At 40.9% G+C, this 21,707-nt stretch overlaps 1 protein-coding gene across 3 annotated transcripts in view; it reads right to left on the minus strand.

The window, feature by feature from the left end:
* Positions 1-21,707, minus strand: part of PKP4 (plakophilin 4) — a 97,947-nt gene that overhangs the window by 49,945 nt on the left and 26,295 nt on the right. For all 3 annotated transcript variants that reach the window (XM_075430028.1, XM_075430030.1, XM_075430027.1), the window contains exons 2-3: positions 20,733-20,866; positions 5,998-6,110 (exon numbers count right to left, since the gene is read on the minus strand). In XM_075430028.1, coding sequence (XP_075286143.1) covers positions 5,998-6,110; positions 20,733-20,861 — 242 coding nt within the window. In that variant the 5' untranslated portion in view covers positions 20,862-20,866. The remainder of the gene's footprint in view (positions 1-5,997; positions 6,111-20,732; positions 20,867-21,707) is intronic.

Here is a 21,707-nt window from a genome sequence, read left to right on the forward strand (position 1 = left end):
GACACTGGACAAACGATAGCACAGCCAGTAATTTTAAACGAAAGTTGATGCTGCCCGAGTGCCACAGCTGAAGTGCCAAAGGACAGACTTCGCATTCAGCACCAGAGACTTGGAACAATGTCTGCTGTACGTCAAGATCTGGGCTTTCGATCACCCACTCACTACACTAGACATCTTGAATAGCCTTACTAAATGACGGATTAACTAGAAATATAGAGTAGGGGTACCTGTAATACTTCTGAAGTCATTTAGTAAAACTACAACCTAGAAAATATGTGACATATTACATACACAAAGGTTATATGTCCACCTTAACCACTCACAAAACTACCTATAAGCACGATTCTAACCATACACATTCACAGGACCACCTGAAGGTCTGACGTAAGCAAGTAAGAAAATGTACAAACCAGAGGGAAACACATCAATGGAAACTTCGGTCAAACATGTAGGTACAGTCAAAAAACCAACTCCAAACAGGCTGTGAAGATGAAAAAATCCTGAAAATTTGCTGATGTTACACAGACCAAGTGTTCTGTTCTTGGGGGTTTTTTTTTTTCTTTCTTTTTTTTTTTTCCTACTAGGGAATTAGCAGAAATTCAAGACAAGAAAAAGTATGTTCATTTCCAAAGACAAGTCTAAAGTAAGGGCATTTCAAAGCTCAGTCAAATAGTAAAGACAGAGGACGAGACACTCAATGAGACTGTTTTAAAAAACAGGAGAACAAACCTAATACAGTCCACCCTGAAGTTCTGAAATTTAGCTCACAAGATATCATTACAGTCTAAAACATAATAAAATAAATATCAAATCTTTATATGCAATTATTTGTAATATAGAGAATAGAAACTCTACAGCTAGATTAAACAAGATTTATACTACCCTAAGTAAGAACTGTAACGCCTAAAATAATCATAGCATGGACGAGTTTCTAACGAAAGGAGATTCCTTCATTCTGCAGTGGAGACGGGTACTTCCTCCGAATGTTCAGCATCAGCAACTTCCAGGTGACCTGATCACTGGTTATTTTATCTAACACAGCGAGTAGTTCCTAGCTAGCTACCAATGACAGCATTTACCATAATTTCTTCTAAACTGTTAGGATAAATGGACTATTAATATCTGTGCCCAAAATATTCTTTCAACAGCTCTGTGATGATCAACCAGGAGATCCTGATCTAAAGTCATTCACTACTTGGTTAAATTCTGTCACATACATTTCTTTTAGCCCTGCTTTTATTGCACACTGAAGCCCTGTAAAAAAAATCAAGTACATCTTTTCTTACTTAAATTTAATGTAGCCCTTTAATTGGTTTCAAATTGCAGTAAGTGTAATATTAGTGTAAATAAATAAATAATTGTGATTCCTTCCCTCTTCCCAACCTGAAAGCAAATACTGACTCTAAAGGTAGTTTTTATGGAGCTTATAATTTGCCATGAAAGTCTGGTGACATCAAATATTGCAATATATGCAAGCAATTTCAAACTAGTCTCTGTAAGGATAATTACACCCCGATCAGCTCACTGTGAACAGTCCTGTCAGGACAAACCTGCCGCGGCACGCCGCGGAATGCCCCGAGCGCGGGGGCGGCAGACAGTTTGGAAGCGTCTCGCACGTTACTGCTCAAGAGGAACAAAAGTTGCGCAGCTTAACACGACCGCGTGCTGGCTTTCAAGAAAAACTACTTGCTCTCTTTACACTCTTTTTAAGCATTCTCCCAGTCTATGCGAAAAAAATGGATGACCATGAAATGCGATACGCGTTCATCCCACAGAAAGTTTACAGTGTTCATAGTGCAATGTTTTACTGAATCACTTTGGAATATCTTCTATTACTGCAGGAAGTGCACACTGTACGTCAGCTGGCATTGGGAAAAGAAGATTATCTGCTGTGTAAAACAGAAAATAAACCATTCTAGTAGCTATGAAATATATTTTTACAAAACTGAAGACTTCAGGTAGACACATTACTCAAACTGACCTTTCAGTACCTGAAGCGTTAGAATGTTTTTGATTTTTTACTGTACTGCCAAAAGGGCTTGCATCCTGACGAAGTCTAGTGCGCCTTTTACGTACTTTTGTTAAAGTGCTTGTGACAAGCTGCTATTACGAGTGCAGTATTTCACAATTAAATTAGTAAGTACAAGCCTTTTGTTTCCCAACACCCCTCAGTTTTCACCAGTTCTACACTACAGATAACTCACGAAAAGGATCAGTCGACTGTAAGAGTCACACAGCCCACTCCCACCCGAGAGGTTAGGCAATTTGTTTTACGACCCTCGATATGTAGTGGTATCTGCTGGCATCAGCAGTTAGTCCAACACACCGGGCAGCCCAGGACTGACCCAACAGCCCCAGTAACGCTGCGAGTGGAGAGGCAGCTGCAGTGCTGCATCTGTCTGTACAGCAAGCTGAGCAGCCCAGTGGCTGCTTCACAGAAACCTGTGCATGTTATAGCATGAAATGGAAATAAGACGACACAACTGAAACCCCTCACATTCTTCTTCCCAGTCTATCATGTCTGACCTTGTAGTGTATAGCATGGGTAAAAATATTTAATACTTACATGTAACTCTAATTGTGTACCATTTCAGGCTCCTAGAAGGTATGAAAGTGTACAGGATGCCATGAAAGATCTTAGATGTGCTGAGCACAATATCCATTTATAAAAATAATAATGAAAAGAAATAAATTTAACAGGCAAGTAACCTACAGGTACACAAAAATAAAGCCATACTGCAATCCAGGGCCGCAGCTGATCTAGTTCTTCCTTCTCCGCCCATTACACTACAATCACTTAAGATGTGCTCTTGTTCTTATCTTTCACACTCCTCTGAAGAAAGCAGAACAGCCAACTACTCCTGTGTGTTGCTTGCACTTGCAATACAGTTGTAGCACAGGTGGGCAACAGACTAACAAACTTCAAGTACCTTCCATTAGTTTTGCTCTGCTCATACGTACAAAGCAACACATGCATGTCTTAAGGAGTAGCAGGAACGGAATGAACCATGTTTCTGAAACGAGGGTCCCTCTCCAGCACACTCCAGCAGGTGACAGTCTGATCACTGGTGCCTGCCTCCAGATGGATTTATCCAGGGGTACATCCACACGGCCTGCACTCCGCACCGTGGTCGTGTTTGGGCTCACGGCCACGAAGACCGGCTGAGAAGCAACACATCCCAGCTGCAGAGAAGTTTAAGCTGGTTTAAGGTACTGATGTCCCATTTCCCCCTTCCCTCACCAGCTGTTGCCACGCGTGTCCCTTAGGCTGGCACTTGTACAACTGGGCGATGAGCTGGCTCAGAGGGATGACCTGACTGGCACACAGGAGAGCTTGAAGCCCAAGCTGCAGCCACCAAGACAGGCGCAGGCTGCCACCAGAGTACCTGTGACCCCACGTCAGCATCTGTTCTGCAAAGCGGCACCACCTCCAGGCCAGCGCCGGCTTGCAAGAATCCAGCTTAGAAGTGGGTACATCAGAGACTGAGGTCAACAAAACCTTCAGCTGGACCTTGGAAATTACATGTTCCCAAACGCTTTAACTCCATATTAAAGGAGATTAAAGCACTACCTTTGAAACAAAGCACTGTTTACTTCCTCAGGGACAGAAAACTTGAGCAAAGCATAAAAATAAAGAGGTGTATACATCTTATGCTTTAGTTTTGCTTGCTTTTTCAGTCTTTTTTTATATATATATATATATATAAAAAAAGACTCTACCAGACAATTCTTACACCTTGCTAGGACAAACATCACCTTGCGCTCTAGATGTTTCACTTCTCTGTGTTTCTGGGAGCAGGCTGTCAGCTGTCCATGACCGATCTCTCAACACAGCATTCAGTTTCCAAGCCTTTTCTCCATGCCCTCTTTGTGTTTATTTAGTTTCTTGTCAGCCTTAGCAAAACATTTACATCACCTAGCTTGGGGAAACACATGTACCTTTTATGGCTATAAATTTTGCTGTTATATTTATGTCTGCTGTGATACTGCCCTAGGAGACTGTTTAGCCTTGATTCTTTCAACAACTTGTCTAACTACACTGGAAGCAACTGGTTCTGAAGAAATGAACACACCCAACTCAAACACCAATTCTTTTTTTCCAGCTTCTCACACATCTCTTAAAAGGAATATCCGCATCAAAGAATAAGTCAAAAAATTAACCAAGGACACCCACATCTCAAAACATATTGCCCAAACCAAGTTTTAATCCTGTGTCCTTCAGCAGCAAAGTAATGTAGCATAGCACGCTCATCTATACAGGACCAGACTCAGCTGGAATAAGAAAATTTAGAAAAACAAGAACAGTGAACAGAATACAGAGGTGTCTGTAAGAGCTGAGAATATAATTAGGCTTTAATTTTAAATGTATAAAATATTTCATTAATAACTAAGGAAAATTTATGGCCCAGAAAACAAAAGCTTGAAAGAGTATACCTAGATTCACAAATGCAATCACACCAAAGTACACTGCAAGCCAACTTCTGTGGCTAGTCTCTTCTCCCCCTAAACTTTCATCACCTTTTTTTACACAAAAAAACATCATTTAGCCATAAGGAAGCAACCAAAAGAAGAAATGACTCCATGCTGCTGTAACACATGCTTACTATCATGGTAAATAATAGTATTTGACAGAAGTGTAAGATCTAATTTATTGTGTAGATACTTTGTATATTATTCCAAAAATTACACAATATTATTTGTGCGATAAGCTAACTCTGGTGTTCTGTATGTGAAATTCTCTGGACCTGGGATGTAGAGAAATCTTTTCCTTTGTATTACTCAGGCAAATTCAATGAAAATGAACATTCAAGACTGAATGAAAGGTGGCTGGAGGCATACAATAACCGAGGGCTTTTACTTACTCTTTCACAGGAATTTAACATTTTTAGCTTTCAGAACAAAATCTGAGCAACAGCTTTAGAAATATGTGAATCTAGAAGGAAGATATGCGAGTATGAATGGTATAAAACAGTAATCTTGTCCAAGCACTATTTATAAATACTTATAAGTTTTCTAAACACAAGTTCTCATGCTGGTAACAATACTGTCAAATGACAACTCAGGTCAAGTAGTTTGATGTGTAAGACCAGCTGTGTTAGCTGGTACACTGATTTATTAAATTTATTTTAAATAATCGCCTCCTGTTTCTTAAGTTTTTGTAGGAAAAACTTTCCATTTAACTTGCAGAAGTACTTATTATGGCCCCAGGAGGAAACATTTCATAATGACACCCAAGTTTATTGCTGAAAGAATATAGAAACAAACCGTATTTAAGGCATGAAATTGTGCTGTAACCCAAAATGCAGGTACAAATGTTTCATAAGAGAACACATTGTTATCAAAGCTTTCAGAATCAAGAGCTACCAATCATTTAATATGCTTGAGATGAACGAGTGCCCAAACACAGTCAGAGTTCAAAAGTTTGCTAAGAAATTAAAAAAAAAAAAAAAATCAGAATACCATTTAAAGCTGAAATATGAACAAAATGCTTTGCTATAGTTATTGTCATTGTATGTAAAATGTATCAGGTATGTTTTATGCTATTTAAATATGCTAACAATACACTTATAGCAAGATGCTCCCTGAAAACAAATGTAACAGCAGCAAGTATTTCAGAAAAGCTGGATGAAACTAGATAGTTAATTCAGTAAAAAAATATAATTGGATTACTGCATTTAACTAGCACTGTTACTTTGATACAAGTATGTTTTAGTCTACTGCATTTCTCTCTGGCTGAATCCTAAAAACAAACTGCAACATATGTGAAGAAAAATTACAGCTATACATACACTATATTGAAAAAGTAATCACTGATTAGAGAGGCCTCTTTAAGCTGTCCAGTAAGTTTTTATGGCAAATTTGCATTTTTTTTTAGTACTTCAGACATTAATGGAAGGTGAATAGCTATTAGTGAAAATATATGTATGTAGGACAAGCACCACTAAAAAGCCCTTTAATTTATGGGACATATGAAAATAAAGCCATCAGGACCTGTACCTTGTGCTGGCGATACTTGGTGATTCTGCTCCAAGCCTACATCTTTCTAGCTGATTAGCCACAATTTGCCTTTCCACTTCCAGTTCTCTGGTAAGTCTTTGAAATTGGAGCTCCTGAAATTTCAAAATAAACAGAAAAGCATTCTTGATGTTAAAAGATGGGTGTGGATTAATTCTGAAAGAATCACTGTTTCATCACAATCATGTTTCTTACTTTGACTCTTACCCTAGTGGAATAAACTATTAGAAGATTAAAGTGGGAATTTAACAGTTCTTTAAATCAGTGGTTCATGCAAATATTGATTTATCACCTGTTATCAATGGAAAAATACGTTTAAACATTTGTGGATTTTACTCCTTCTGCAATTAAAGTTTTTGTATCTCCTCATGTTCCCACAATCTAACAAAATCAGTGCCTATAAAGTCAGACTACAATATCATTTAGAACAGAGGTATACTGGAAAATATTGTATCCTAACCCTTCTGGTTGCAAAACTTTAAATCCTAAGCTATGCTATGTTCTGACTGTGGTATTCAAAAACTTAAATTTTATTATTCCAAACTGGCTGGCAGTAGAGATGTGCTATTTCACGTTTCCCAGTTTCAGCTTTTGTTATATTTTCTTGGCCAAAGGTACCAAACCTCAGCCTTTATAAAAGGTTTTTGGAACATAACGCTCAGAGGAAGACATGGGAATAAAAGTGCTACACTGAATATTTCTGTGGTATTAAAATCTGAACACATTTCCTATAAGCATCATACTCTGAAATCTATACTATGTCATCAAGGGATATTAGTGATGTTTTCGTCCACAGTTAGCTTTTGTTAATGATAGAAAAGGATTCTATCAGAGCAATTGTATTATTTTTTAATCTTATATCCTACATCCCCTGAAGTTTAAGTAAACTGTTTGATACTATTTAAAAATAGATGAACACCAATATTTAATAATCTGATGAAGCAACTCATATACAAGTCAAATACAGCAGCATCCCTTTAATTTTAAAGTGCAAATTACCAATAAGGGTTTTTTTTCTGAATGTAAATCACGTAATTGTATTATGTAGTAGTTGCATGCCTTGCCATATTATAAGTCACGTTCACTCATAAGACTACAGTTAACGCAAACAATCCTGTCACTCCTTACGTTACATGGAATGAGGCTTGAACGCTTCCCTTCCATCACCGGTCCCAGAAAGAGCTCCCTACTTCTTGCTGTCTGTGCACCTTTTCAGTAAGGCCAGGTGTGGTTCAGCAAGGCACCCATGGCTTTCAGCAGCCTGCAAGCACCTCTCCACCTCTCGCAGCTCCAGTCCTGGAGGGCTTCATGGCAGGGCAAAAGACTGGTCAGAGTAACAGTGTACTAAAAAGCTAGTTGGAAACGAAGATATACCTTGCAGAGGTAGGGATAAACTTTCTTCTACCAACAACACAATGAGATTACCTCCAAGAAGCTCTAAACAGAAGGCTAAGTAGCACTGATTTCATAGGAAGCCATCTCAGGGCTAAGCCAAACAGCAGCTGCCATACCACCGAAACAAGTCTATATATTAGATGGCAAAAACCAAAGCTACTTCTGCAAGCCTGGTTTGAGCTCCACCCAACAGACCTGCCTGTTAAAGACACGCCACCCAGGCTGCTCCCTCTCCCAGGGGATAAGAGGAATTGTAGACATCATCAACGTTGCTCAGAGCTCACTAACCAGACTGAACACCACCCCCCACCCCGCCAGTATCCCAAATACTGGCCAGCAAAACCGTTTGCCCCCAGGACGTGGAACTCACCCACTGCTACCACAGGACACAGGCAATCACAGAACACGACTGCATTTTTCTACTATTGCCCTACTAAGAGCAGTTCAACAGAACCGAATACTCTATAGTTCTGCTAAAAACAGATATGCAAACCATGGAAGCAGCAGGAGAGAGATGTGGTCCTCAACATCCTCATGGCCATCCCTTCCATTAAATTGCCATTTACTGTCATAACCTGCTTCTAGACAGAATTCTAAAGCTAGATCCTTTTAATCCTGAGACCTGATATGAAAAGCCGCATGAACATGATAACCTGCAGACCACAGCACATCTCACGGGCCTGTACCTGGACTAGAGGGAACAGATAATGTCAGAAGGTCTGTACAACATGTAACTCCATCCAGCAGCAGAGACCCATCGGTCACAGCCCGACACCAGGTCTCAGCATGATTCGACCTCCTGTTGTACCCAACAGGTGCACATGCATCCACAGTCAGTTCGCTTGGACAGCTTGTCTTTTGCAGAGAAAATCGTCACATGTGTTATTAGGCAAAAAAAGTCAAAGAATTTTATAAATCAGAATTCATTTTCCAATTTTAAGTCTGAATATATGTAATACATCCATCTAAAAGCTGATTCACCAGCCAGTCATTAACATGCTATGCTAGCAGAGAATGCCACGATTTCCAAAAAACATTCAGATGCTGAAGCTCTGTAAGTTTTGAAGCAAATGACAGCAAGACGTTTTTTTACTTGATGTATTACATAGCACATACCAACATAAATCTTTAAAATAAACAGTACTGCACTGCTTGTTTGCAGAAATAATATAAAACATTTACCCTCTGTTTAAAGTTGTTTCCTGTTTCTTACTTTTAAATCAATATTTAAATAGCAATGTCATTGATAAAATCTATGAATCTGAACACAAGGCTCAAGTTGCCTATTGTTATTTACTGATCTTTTAATTAGATGAATAAAATAAAACATCGACTAGCCATTATTTGCTTCCATTTAACTAGTCTCTATTAATTTGCCTTTTTATTACAGGCAGAGGCATTAACGAAAACAGCATTATTCTAGAAAACATACTTTTAATGCCTGCTCTGAATATGCTTTCACCTGAGCTCTCTCCTCCCTTCACTAACTTCTCCCGCACCCTGACACCGTCCTTCGCACCACGGGTGTTTCTGCAGGAGGGCATACGGCAAATGTCACTACGCAACTTTTGCCACATTGCATTCCAGAAAGAAAAAGTTACAGTAAATGACTAAATCCTACTAAGAGGTTGACACTGTCTAGAGAGACTTTTTACATAAAGTGAATCAATTACAAAGGAGCATGTAACAAAGGAAACAGGACAAAGCTCCAGTTCCAACAGTTACAATGGCAGAAATCAGACGGAAAATAAAACCTGGGCTTCTCAACCAAGCTTGCATCTACACAATCAAAGCTTTTTCAAACCAATTTGTCACACACTTCTGTCCTAAAGGTGTTTAAGAGATGAACCAGATAATTGAGATCATCAGAAAAATCAATAATGATTTACATTTTACAAGTGTAAAAAAATTACAGGTTTCAAAGACAAAAAAGCCCCACTGACACCTAAAAGAACGACCAATGCAAGACAAATCTCTAGAACACTACAGAAATGTAACAGCTACAGAAAACAATTTTTTTTTCAGCACAGAAAAAGAGTTAAGATAAAATACAGAAAGTGGAAGTTATGCTCTATTTTTCTGATTTCACAGTGTTCTTTCTTTATATAGTATTACTAGGTATAGAGTTTCCTTCCCACCCTGACAACTGCTCAGAGCACACTCAAATTCTTCCTCTGGAAAATAACGGTTCACCTCAATCCAGTAATTATCTTAGATATTTGAGAATTTCAGGTAATTAAAAAAAAAAAAACAGGATTAGTAAGATTCCGAATCTCAGAATGGTTTGGGTTGGAAGGGACCTTCAAAGATCATATCTTTGATGATGCCCTGGGCAGGGACCCCTTCCACCAGCCCAGGCTGCTCCAAGCCCCATCCAATCTGGCCTTGAACCCTGCCAGGGAGGGGGCAGCCACAGCTTCTCTGGGCAACCCGGGCCAGTTCCAGTCAATGTAAAAAAACTTCTTCCTTATATCCAGTCTAAACCTACCTTCTTTCAGTTTAGAATCATTACCCCTTGTCCTGTCACTAAAGGCCCTGGTAAAAAGTCTTTCACCATCTTTCTTGTAATCCCCCCTTTACACACTGAAAGGCCGCAATCAGGTCTCCCCGCAGCCTTCTCCTCCCCAGGCTGAGCAGCCACAGCTCTCCCAGCCTTTCCTCCCAGCAGAGGGGTTCCAGCCCTCGCATCATTGCTGAGGCCTCCTCTGGCCCCGCTCCCACAGCTCCAGCTCTGTCCTGTGCTGAGGGCTCCAGAGCTGGACGCAGGACTCCCGGGGGGTCTCAGCAGAGCGGGGCAGAATCCCCCCCCTCACCCTGTGCCCATGCTGCTGGGGATGCAGCCCGGGGCACAGCTGGGCTGCCAGCGCACACTGCTGGCTCGTGCCCACTTTCTGTCCACCAGAATTCCCTCCTCTGCAGGGCTGCCCCCAGTCCATCCAACACCCAGTCTGTACTGACACTAGGGATTACCCCCACAGAGGTGCAGGGCCTTACACTCGGCATCAAACTTCATGAGGCTTGCACAGGCCTGCTCCTCGAGACTGTCCAGGTCCCTCTGGATGGCATCCCTTCCCTTGAGCAACTTGACTCCACCACTCAGAGTCATCTGTGAGCTTGCTGAGGGTGCACTCAACCCCACTATGTCACTGATGAAGATATTAAATAGTATTGGTCCCAGTATGGACACTTGAGGGACACCACTCATTACTGGTTTCCACTTAGACATGGAGCCATTGACTGTAACTCTTTGGATGTGGCCATCCAGCCAATTCCTTATCCATTTCACAGTCCATCGAACAAACCTGTATCTCTCCAATTTAGTGGCAAGATTGTTGTGGGGTACCATATCAAAGGCCTTACAGAAGTCCAGGTAGGCGACATCAGTAGCTCTTCCGCCGTCTACTGATGCAGTCATTTGATTGTAGAAGGCCATCAGAGTAGTCAGGCACATTTCACCCTTGGTGAAGCCATGTTGGCTGTCTCTAATCACTGCCCTGTCTTCCATATCTTTTGAAATGTCTTCCAGGAGAATCTGCTCCACGATCTTACCGGGCACTGAGATGAGGCTGACTGGTCAGTAGTTCCCAGGGTCCTCCTTTTTAACCTTCTTAAAAATGGCTGTGACGTTTCCTTTTTGCCAGTCATTGGAGTGTTTGCTTGACGGCCATGACTTTTCAAATATGATGGAGAGTGGTTTGCAACTACATCAGCCAGTTCCCCAGGACCCTGGGATGCATCTCATTGGTTCCCATGGAAATGTGTGTTCAGGTTCCTCAGCTGGTCTCAAACCTGATCTTCACCTACAGTGGGAGGGACTTTGCACCCGCCTTGAGATTCAGGGATTTGACAGATGTGGAAAGAGGGACTACCACTGAAAACTGAGGCAAAAAAACTTTAACTTTTTAAAACTACATTAATTTCAGTTAATGGTGGCTGTAGTTGAGACATCTTAAATACCTGCAAAAATACATAACAGCAGGATGGTTTTAGAGGTACCAGCTTCTTTACAGCTGGAATACCTCATGTTTTAAGCCTTTTTTTCTTTTAGCTTAAATCATCTTATTATTACAGAAAACTAAGTCCTAATCAATTTTAAATAGGTGCAGTGGATCACCTTCATAGTCTATGCTTCCCTATAATGATATTTTATACCACTCTGAATGGGTACCTGCCACCATCATGTTTATCTACCAGACAGTAAACTATTTATTGCAGGAATCTATTTGAATTTGTTTCTCTAGCCAGCTTTTCTGAAAGCAGTGGAAGAGTATGCTCCTCGAACAGGATGCTCCCATTCAATGCTGGCTGTTAGCAACACATGAACTGCTGCCCTAGGCAAAAATCACAATTCACTGATTTTTATAGTACTGGCTTGTGACAACATAACATGACAGGAGTCAAATAAAACAATTAATAACCTTGTTTCCATCTGAATAACATCTGTGTGGCAAGAACATGTGCTGCCATACTGCATCACAAGGACCAACCAAATCTTCTCAACCACATACACTGCAATGCCTTGGCCCGAGCTACTTTCTTCAAAATTATTCAGTATATTCCAAGGGAAAAAAATACCCCTATAATTCTATCCACCTGTTTAGCACTAACTACTGAATCACCTTATAAAGCTACAGGTTTTGTATTCATAACCTAAATTTCACTGCTAAACCACAGACCATATTTCTTAACACAAAGCTACGAAAAGTGCTGGCTTTAGATACAATTACATTTAAGAAGCAGGAAGCATGTACATGGTTCAAATAAGAGCAGAAAGCAACTTGCTTTGAAAAGGCAATCATACAGACTGCAGGCAGACAAGCTTCCATGAGAGAAACCCAGAACTATCAGATTTTAGAGCTTTTGGAGGCTGAAGTTTCTGGAGGAGGGACAAGCCCCGCACGGGGAGTCGATGTTGTAGTGTATACTCCAGCTGACCAGTAACAGTTCTTACTTGGCAAGCTCTGCATGCCAAGTCTCCCATGATCTCCCATTGTCTCCCAGGATGTCTGCACTTCAGCGTCTTCACTGCCACAAGATGCAGATGAGAAGTTACACCAATCCTGAAAACAACATGCTCTTTTCACAGAATCACAGAATCACATAATAGTAGGGGTTGGAAGGACCTCTGTGGGTCATCTAGTCCAACCCTCCTGCCGAAGCAGGGTCACCTACAGCAGGCTGCACAGGACCTTGTCCAGGCGGGTCTTGAATATCTCCAGAGAAGGAGACTCATTTGAAAGCTGAGTACCTCTGACAGGCTTGTGGCTCCCTGGCAAGTGAAAACCACTACAACACTATGCTGGGCTACTAACAGCAAATATTTGAAAAGGGTAAATAACAGGAATGTAATTTGTATGATTGACCAGCAAGACTGTCATTCTCCTGTTGCAGGCTTTGGATAACGAAAGAAGGTTTAGAAGCAATTCTCTGCTTTCTAACTGCATCCCATTACAATACCACGCTGCAGAGATTCAACACTTTCATTTCTGTTAATGAGGAACTTTTATCCCTCAGTAACATGGATGAGAATGAGGACGCTACATACACAATGTTGAAAAATAAAAATTACTTTCTTGCTGCCCTGGTGCGATTTGAAAACCTTGGGCAAAACACAGATAACTTGAAACAGACAGAGTGGTCCAAGTGGCTTTCAGAAGGTTTCCTAACAACAGCTGCAGGAACTGGCAGCAACGGACAAGCAGTGAAGACAACTCACAAACTCTTTCTGAATGGTATGTGCCTGGCGAGTCAGACCAGGACCCGGCAAGTTGGGACATCCGAGAGAGATGATGCTATTGACAGAGAGATGAATCTCTTGCAGCTTCTTGGCTTCTACCAGTGCTCAGTGGTTGCTGTGGTAGAAGACTGGGCTAGGATGGGATGTTTTCTCAAGTTGCAGTAACACTGAGATAGGCTAGATTGCTGCAACTGCCAAATGTCACTGTCTTTGTGAAATATTAAGAAGGTAATTGTAAGCTGAACCGAATTAAATGTTTTCCTAGCCATAAAAATGTTGCCTGTTGAACAATTCAGTTGAGCCTCTTCCAGTAGCTCGAGTTGACCTAAGACTGCAGAGCCAGCATTTGAGAGGAATACTTTTACCTTGCATTTACCATTTCTCAATCTTCTGCAACAGACAGTGCAGAGCTACACAACCCCCACTGCCTATGAAAGTTCAAAAGGTGCTAAAGAAAAGGCAGTTACATTTTGGACATTTCTATGTTACAAATGTGCAAAGAACAGGACAAAACACTAAGTTTAGTTATATTTCTTCACATTAACCTCCTGCACTGACCTACAGAGTTCTACGTTTCCACTTGCTGTAATTCTGAGCTAGATCAAGCAATTGACTACTTAAAAAGACACCGAATACTGTATTTTTTCCCAATATGAATATCATACTGTAGTGATCTAATACTTAAATTCTCTAGTAGAATCTATTGAGAAAAATCCCCATACTAACCATAACTAACCATTTCAGATCAAACTTTACATTTTCTGTAAAAATAAAGTTTACTCACGCACACAACTGCATTTGCATGCTTTCAGTATCTCAGTATCTTCCAAAACAGAAAACAAAAGATAAAAAAATTGGACAGGGTAAAGAGAATCACAGATTACAGGATGTGAAACGACACGGCTACAATTAGTGTCTGATCACATTTACTCTGTATTCAACAGCAGTAGACCATTAAAGCCCTTAATACTTTTATGCCTGCATTGTTCACTAGTCTGGTAAAACAGTTTAGTGCTGCGCTAGCTGATGAGGGATCAAAATTTAAGCAATTCACAGAAAGCTTACTCTTAGTCAGTGGTAGAAAGGAAGAATGCCACTTGAGGTATTCACTGACTGCCATTTGAGCAGCACCCTCTTCAAAAACTGTGTGTTACAATGCTAGGGGTTTTAAATCGGTGCTGAAGCCAAGCATACTGTTCTGCCAGCTGGTGATTAGAGTTCAGCTGCTGCTGAGTAGAGAGGCTGGTAATCTAAACACAAAAGGGTTACAAAAGGTATAAATACTCCAGCATATTTCAGGGGTACCCACAGTTCTAGGCAGGCTCTTTTTCAAGGGGAGTTTCTCCTCAGAAGCCTAATAGTACCTGCTAGAAAGAAAAATTAATTTCTAGACCTTTATATGAGTAAAAGAGTACACAGAATTTTGATCATGGACATGAGTTGTTTCATCTGAGACAGGAGTGGTATATATTGTGTCCTAGAATAAAAGCCTTGGGAAGCGGACCTCTCAGACTTGGTTCACCAAAACTGGGAAGGCTTGTAAGCAGTGGAAACAGTTAACTCTGATAATATAGGGAACAACGACTTCAGCAATTGAACACAATATTAAGAGTTGGAAAAAAACTCCAGCTCTTCCAGTCATTCAGAAAATGCTGACAAAGATTCCTGTTGCACTCACGCAAAGCTTGGAAGTCCATTTAATAAAAAGTACTGCCTTCACTTCAGAAGTGATACGCATTTATCCACCTAACTGATCACTAGATGCATGCAAATCAGAATTCCAAAGTGAGACTGTTTAATGTTTGTGCCCAATTACTGAAAGTGCATTTAGTAAGTCTTATTTTAGGTATCTTGTTGAAGTGACATACCTATGCAGTCAGATTACAGAGTGCTTGATATCAAGCACTACATATCTGAATTGGTAATCTCCCAAATTTAATATCAAAAATCCTGTCATTCTAGTAAAGATGTTTTTGCACATACAATAATAAATTCTTTGCTGAACAGAGAATGCATTCTTTCCTCCATTCCAATCTGAAAAATGTCTGGTTTTGCCTTACCCTCCCTCCCTGCAAACCCTACAAAAAACATCTCAAAAACTGTGTAAAGAATTTTGTACTTAAACAATAAAGATGGGAAAAAAGTAAAGCACATACTTTCTAAGTACACAATATGGTTCAATACAGTTACAGAAGGAAAAGGTTTTGCTGAAGTGCTGAACAAAGGAAAATACTTCAGAAAACCCAAGAGATTTGTTTATTCACCCAAACCTATATCGAGTCATTCTTACTCTATTGTGACCTATATACAAAAGAAAAGGTGAAAAATTGTCCATCTTTAGGTGTGAAAACCAAACAGACCAAAGAACAAAGAAACTAAAAAAAAAAAAACCCTGCCACTGCTGCAAGTGCTTCTCGCTTAGCAAAGAAACTGAACCCAGCATATCCATGTTACTTTTGAAAACTGGATCGATCGATGGGCAGTTTTTCCTGTGAGACCTCTCCTCTTGGCCCGATCACTGAAAAGGAAAACTAACATGCTAAGCAGGAAATTCACAATTCCAAACGACCCCATGTAATCTTGCCAGTCCAGCAGCAATTCATTCCAAGTTCAGCAGCACAGAGCTTAGAAGCGTAAAGTAGCAGTGACTCCACAAATGCCTCTGGAGCAGTTCACAACTAGCTGCACCTACATCTCCCTGTCCCGTCGCCCCCCCCCGCTTACTGTAGCTACGATGTTGCCCCTGTAATTTTTAACAGCCTTTTATTTTAGTACGAAAATACTGAATTTACTTTTAATATGGGTAAGGGACTCCCTACAGAACTCCACTAACCTTTTATCCAAATAATCCCCAGGATTCAGAAATATAGACACATGTATTTTAATGCTTCAGTTTTACTTAAAGCTGTTTTCAGATTTTCCTAAGATACTTCCATCCTTTATAGCACGGAAACCTTGTAACATTTTAGAACTGAAATACACCTCTTGAAAACAAAACAAACTCACAGAAAACCACCCCCTCTCTAAACCAAAAAACCCCACAAGCCATCATCAAACCTAATAAAAGAAAAAAAAAGTCATAATATGTTTCAGCTTCATCACAAGTAGCCTTAGGATTTCCCTGCATTCAAAAAAGAACTTCAAAAAGCAATTCCTCTAGTAGAGACCCAATGCCTACCAGTAAGAGTCAGTCCTTCCCTTCGTTGTCATCCACAAGTGTATTCACTAGTGTATCCACGAACAGAGTAGATCAACCCAGTGAAAGAACGATCCCCCTTACCCCAGCCAAAGCCAGTCCTGGTTGTGGTGGTAGGGATGTGTCTTCACATTAAAACAAAACCTGTAGTACTACAAAGCTGTAGTAATCTAAATTTCTTCATAGATTACACTTGTTCTGCATATATGATTTTGCAATAGTAAAAGTGAATGGAAACTTTTCTTTCCTAAAATACAATCAAGGGAGATTTACACAGCTGTCTGACAAGTTTGTCTCAAGGAGAGACCGTTCAGAGTTCACGGGACACACTCTACTCTGCTAAAAAAGTTGCTTTAAACTGATTTGGGGTCATAGGAAAAAGAAACAAATGGAGAATTTATTTACAGTGGCTTGTAGGGTTCATTGACTAATTAGTGCAACTTTTTATATAATTGTATCTATGCCACTACAGTAGAAAGCTTCATAAAGTCATCCAACAAATTTATCTACCTATTTCAGAACTACTGTAATAATTTCAAAAGTTTTTATTAAGTCAAAATCTTGCACAATTTGACAAGTAATAGTAAAGACTTTTCTGAATTGCATTTCCACTGTAGCAAGTGTTTCTGAAGTAATGAAGTTAAGGTGTGGCAACTCTACTTCACAAATACAGACCTATTGCAAATAAAGAGAGACTCCTGGATAAAAGGAAGTTAAGCCATAGCAAACAGCATAGTAGTTTCTGTTCAAGCTTAATAAAGTAAATAACTGCACTGGAAAATATTCTGTTCTGGGCTTTCTGCCATACAGGAAGGGTGTTGATATGTCAGTGTACATAATTATTATCAACAGAAAAAAATACCAGAAAGCAACAGCTCAGCTCTTAATTCTTTTATGTTATTATTTTCAAGAGTGAAGTACAATTTACATCTTCCTCCCCCTTGTATTCATTTTAATGTGTCTATACATCTTAAAGTTAGGCTACACTTCTGAAGTTTGTGTTCCACTATTAAACACAATTTTATCTTTTCGTTGCGTGACAACAGAGTCACTTAATAGTCCACATATTTAATAGTCTTTTTATGAATGGAAAGGGGAAGAGGTTTTAACCTCCTTCTAAAAATGAAGAAATATTCCATTATAATTTTTTCTCTAAGAACAAGAAAGATCAAAAAACATTTCTTAGGAGGAATGATTTTAACGAATGCCTTTTTACTGTATACTTATCATGTATCGACCCAATATAGACGATGCTGTCATAATTGTATGTTCAGTTTTAGCAATCCCTATTGGACCAAAACTGTACAAAAGCAACTCTGGACAGTAATCACAGCAGTAAGAATATTGGCTGTTGATCACTAGCAATTACACGACTGCCATTCGTTGTAATGCCACACACCAACTAAGCAACCATTATGAGCCTGTTCTTTGCTAACTGCAACATAAAATGGACCAGCTTACAATTACCACAAACATACTTTAAGCAAATGAGTTCTAACTGACATTTGCAGCTGGGTCAGGGCAAGCCCGGTATCAACATAGGCTGGGCAGAGAATGGATTGAGAGCAGCCCTGAGGAGGAGGACTTGGGGCTGCTGGGGGCCAAGAAGCTCAACACGACCCAGCAGTGTGCGCTGGCAGCCCCGAAGGCCAACCGTGCCCTGGGCTGCATCCCCAGCAGTGTGGGCACAGGGCGAGGGAGGGGATTCTGCCCCTCTGCCCTGCTCTGCTGAGACCCCCCGGGAGTCCTGCGTCCAGCTCTGGGGCCCTCAGCACAGCACAGGGCTGGAGCTGTGGGAGCGGGGCCAGAGGAGGCCCCAGCAATGATGCGAGGGCTGGAACCCCTCTGCTGGGAGGAAAGGCTGGGAGAGCTGGGGCTGCTCAGCCTGGGGAAGAGAAGGCTGCGGGGAGACCTTAGAGCAGCTGCCAGTGCCTGGAGGGGCTGCGAGAGAGCTGGAGAGGGGCTTGTGACAAGGGCATGGGGTGACAGGACAAGGGGTGATGGCTTTAAACTAATGGAGGGGAGATTTATAGAGATTTAGACTAGAAACAAGGAAGAAATTTTTTACCATGAGAGTGGTGAAACACTGGAACAGATTGCCCAGAGAGGTAGTGGAGGCCCCGTCCCTGGAAACATCCAAGGCCAGGTTGGACGGGGCTCTGAGCAACCTGGTCTGGTTGAAGATGTCCCTGCTCATGGCAGGGGGGTTGGACTAGATGGCCTCTAAAGGTCCCTTCCAACCCGAAGCATTCTATGATTCTATGATTTGTGATAAGCTAAGACTGCACAAGGCAAGCTACTGTCTCAGATGATGAGAGGTGACTCAAGGTCACTAACTCAGATGTCTGCAATTGCTTGTATCTCAATAGCCTCCAGCATTAATATCCTCCACAATGGAAGATTTAATATTGGTTTTAATATCACTAAGAAATTATTAGGGTTGCTACTGTCATCTTAAAATACTTTGAAACTATTAATTCAGGCATGAAAATAAAGATCCAAATTTCATCACCATGCAGAAAAGTTTCAGTTAAGATTGAAGGTTCTATGGGTACAAAATCTGTTGACATCAAGACCATATAATCTAATTCTCACCTTTTTAAAAAAATATTAATATGGGACAAAATATAAGACATAATACATGAAGTGTTCGCACTCAAAGTTAATATCTTGAATTGAGTACCGATTTATCTTAAAAGAAGTTCTGAAACTGGGATGACACCAAACTGGGAGGAGTGGTGGATACACCGGCAGGCTGTGCTGCCATCCAGCGAGACCTGAACAGGCTGGAGAGCTGGGCAGAGAGGAACCTGAAGTTCAACAAGGGCAAGTGCAGGGTCCTGCACCTGGGGAGGAACAACCCCAGGCACCAGTACAGGCTTGGGGTGGACCTGCTGGAGAGCAGCTCTGTGGAGAGGGACCTGGGTATGCTGGTGGATGACAAGTTGACCATAAGCCAGCAGTGTGCCCTGGTTGCCAAGAAGGCCAGGGTTGCCAAGGTCTCCTGGGGTGCATCAAGAGGAGTGTGGCCAGCAGGTCGAGGGAGGTTCTCCTCCCCCTCTGCTCTGCCCTGGTGAGGCCCCATCTGCAGTACTGTGTCCAGTTCTGGGCTCCCCAGTTCAAGAAAGATGAGGAGCTACTGGAGAGAGTCCAATGGAGGGCTACAAGGATGATGAGGGGACTGGAGCATCTCTCCTATGAGGAAAGGCTGAGGGAGCTGGGCTTGTTCAGCCTGGAGAAGAGAAGGCTGAGAGGGGACCTTCGAAATATCTCAAGGGTGGGTGTCAGGAGGATGGGACCAGACTCTTTCCAGTGGTGCCCAGTGACAGGACAAGGGGCAACGGGCACAAACTGAAGCAGAGGAAGTCCCAGCTGAACATGAGGAAGAACTTCTTCACTCTGAGGGGGACGGAGCCCTGGCATAGGCTGCCCAGAGGGGCTGTGGAGTCTCCTTCTCTGGAGATATTCGAACCCTGCCTGGACAAGGTCCTGTGCAGCCTGCTCTGGGTGACCCTGCTTCGGCAGGGGGGTTGGGCTGGGTGATCCCCAGAGGTCCCTGCCAACCCCGACCATGCTGGGATTCTGTGTAAACGGAGACAGTAAAGCACACTTGTTCTGAAATTCAGATGCTACAATTTATGTAGTAAGCCAAGAAAGATGATCATTATTTCTAGCTCTGACAAAGAATCGCAAACTATTAATTCTCTCTTTCTGGTTTGGTTTTTTTTTGGTTGTTGTTGTTTTAAACAAAACAAAAAACTATAGTTAGAATGCTTCTTCATAAAACTGCAATTTTTTCCCCCTTGAACGACCTTTACAAATTAAGGCTGAACTTGATTTCAAACACGATTTTATTTTCCCTATACAGACTAACACTAAGATACATGTCCATAAATGTGTTGTAGATTTAAAATATATTACTACCTTTGTTTTGATAACCAAAACCAAACTCAAAGTTCAAAACTCCTTCTTTAACAAAATACATTTAATCATACCAAAACCTTCATGTGCGAATTTCTGTACCACTGCACACAACCTTGCAGAATGTACAAAACGGACTGTTTCTCCACGATGCATCAACTCTACACTAGCTTTTCTTTTTTTCTTTTTTAAACAAACCTGCATTTCAAGTCTGATTTGTAACAACCGTGCATACATTCCAAGAGATACAAAATACCACAATGATGCTTTTGTTCAATGCAACTAAATGAACCCTTTATATTCAGATTCTAAGATTCTGACCTACCAAATACAATATACCGACACTACACAACGTGTTTTAGAAAAAATGACTTTTTTTTTTCTTCCATCAGCAATGCAATAAAATATAACAGTTAACTCCACAACGCATACTGAATTTCTGAATTGCTGAAAACAAGGCATATATACCTGTTCCTTTACAGAAGCTAAAATGGTAGTGGCAGTAGTCTCTGGTTCCACGCCTGGGCCTGTGGAAGTTTCCTGTGTTGTCTGTGGCAGCCCCTCCTCCACCACTGGGGTCTGCTCAGGGGCTGGCATTTTGCCTGCAATAACAATATTTTAAAATAGTTTACATTTTGAGCCAGTGATGTTTAAGAAAATTCAAGTTTTCAGGACTATAAATTCTCTTGTCTTTTTTCTAAAACCTTTCCAAATTAACCAAGTTAGCAAAGAACTTTGCATTATTAGTAACAACGTATGTTGCTACTACTGTGCTTCGCCTTCACAAATTGAAATCAGAATGACATACAGAACCCGAGGGCCAGGCAGAAGCAACACGGCAGCATGATGTTTAAAGATTGCTTTTAAAATACTATTTTGTGGTAGTTACTAAAAATAGCAAAATCCAATATGCATGAAAAATACCAGTGTTAAACACCAAGAACACCCAGCACCAGTAAAAGTTTCCTATATGCAGTTTTTAGCATAGAAGAACGACATGTAACAACAGAGTGCTTTGCTGTTAGGAACAAACCATGGAAGAGAGTAATTATGGTAATAAAAAGTTAATGGTAATAATGCTTCTAATGTTCCTTCTGCAAAAGAGGAAATTAAAACACTAAAGTAAAACCAATTGCCCTGGGCCATGGATAGCGTGGAAAGGACCGACAGGATGAGTGTTCAGGAATCCCAAGCTTCATTATCGCAGAGGCAGCACACTGGCAATTCCAGCACACGTAAAAAAGGCAATTCATTTGTTTAACTACAGAAGTCACTAATATTACAGAGATAGTTATGAAGTGTATTTAATATTTTGAAAATAGCAAGTAGGTGATATTGATGAAGCTTCTGCACATACACCATGCTTTAATTTCCTTCAGAGGAAAGAAAACTAAGCTCACGAGGTCTAATGTTAAAGTCATCCATATTTCATTTTAGATTTTC

This window comes from Opisthocomus hoazin, chromosome 9 (assembly GCF_030867145.1).
Source record: "Opisthocomus hoazin isolate bOpiHoa1 chromosome 9, bOpiHoa1.hap1, whole genome shotgun sequence".
Classification (NCBI taxonomy): domain Eukaryota; kingdom Metazoa; phylum Chordata; class Aves; order Opisthocomiformes; family Opisthocomidae; genus Opisthocomus; species Opisthocomus hoazin.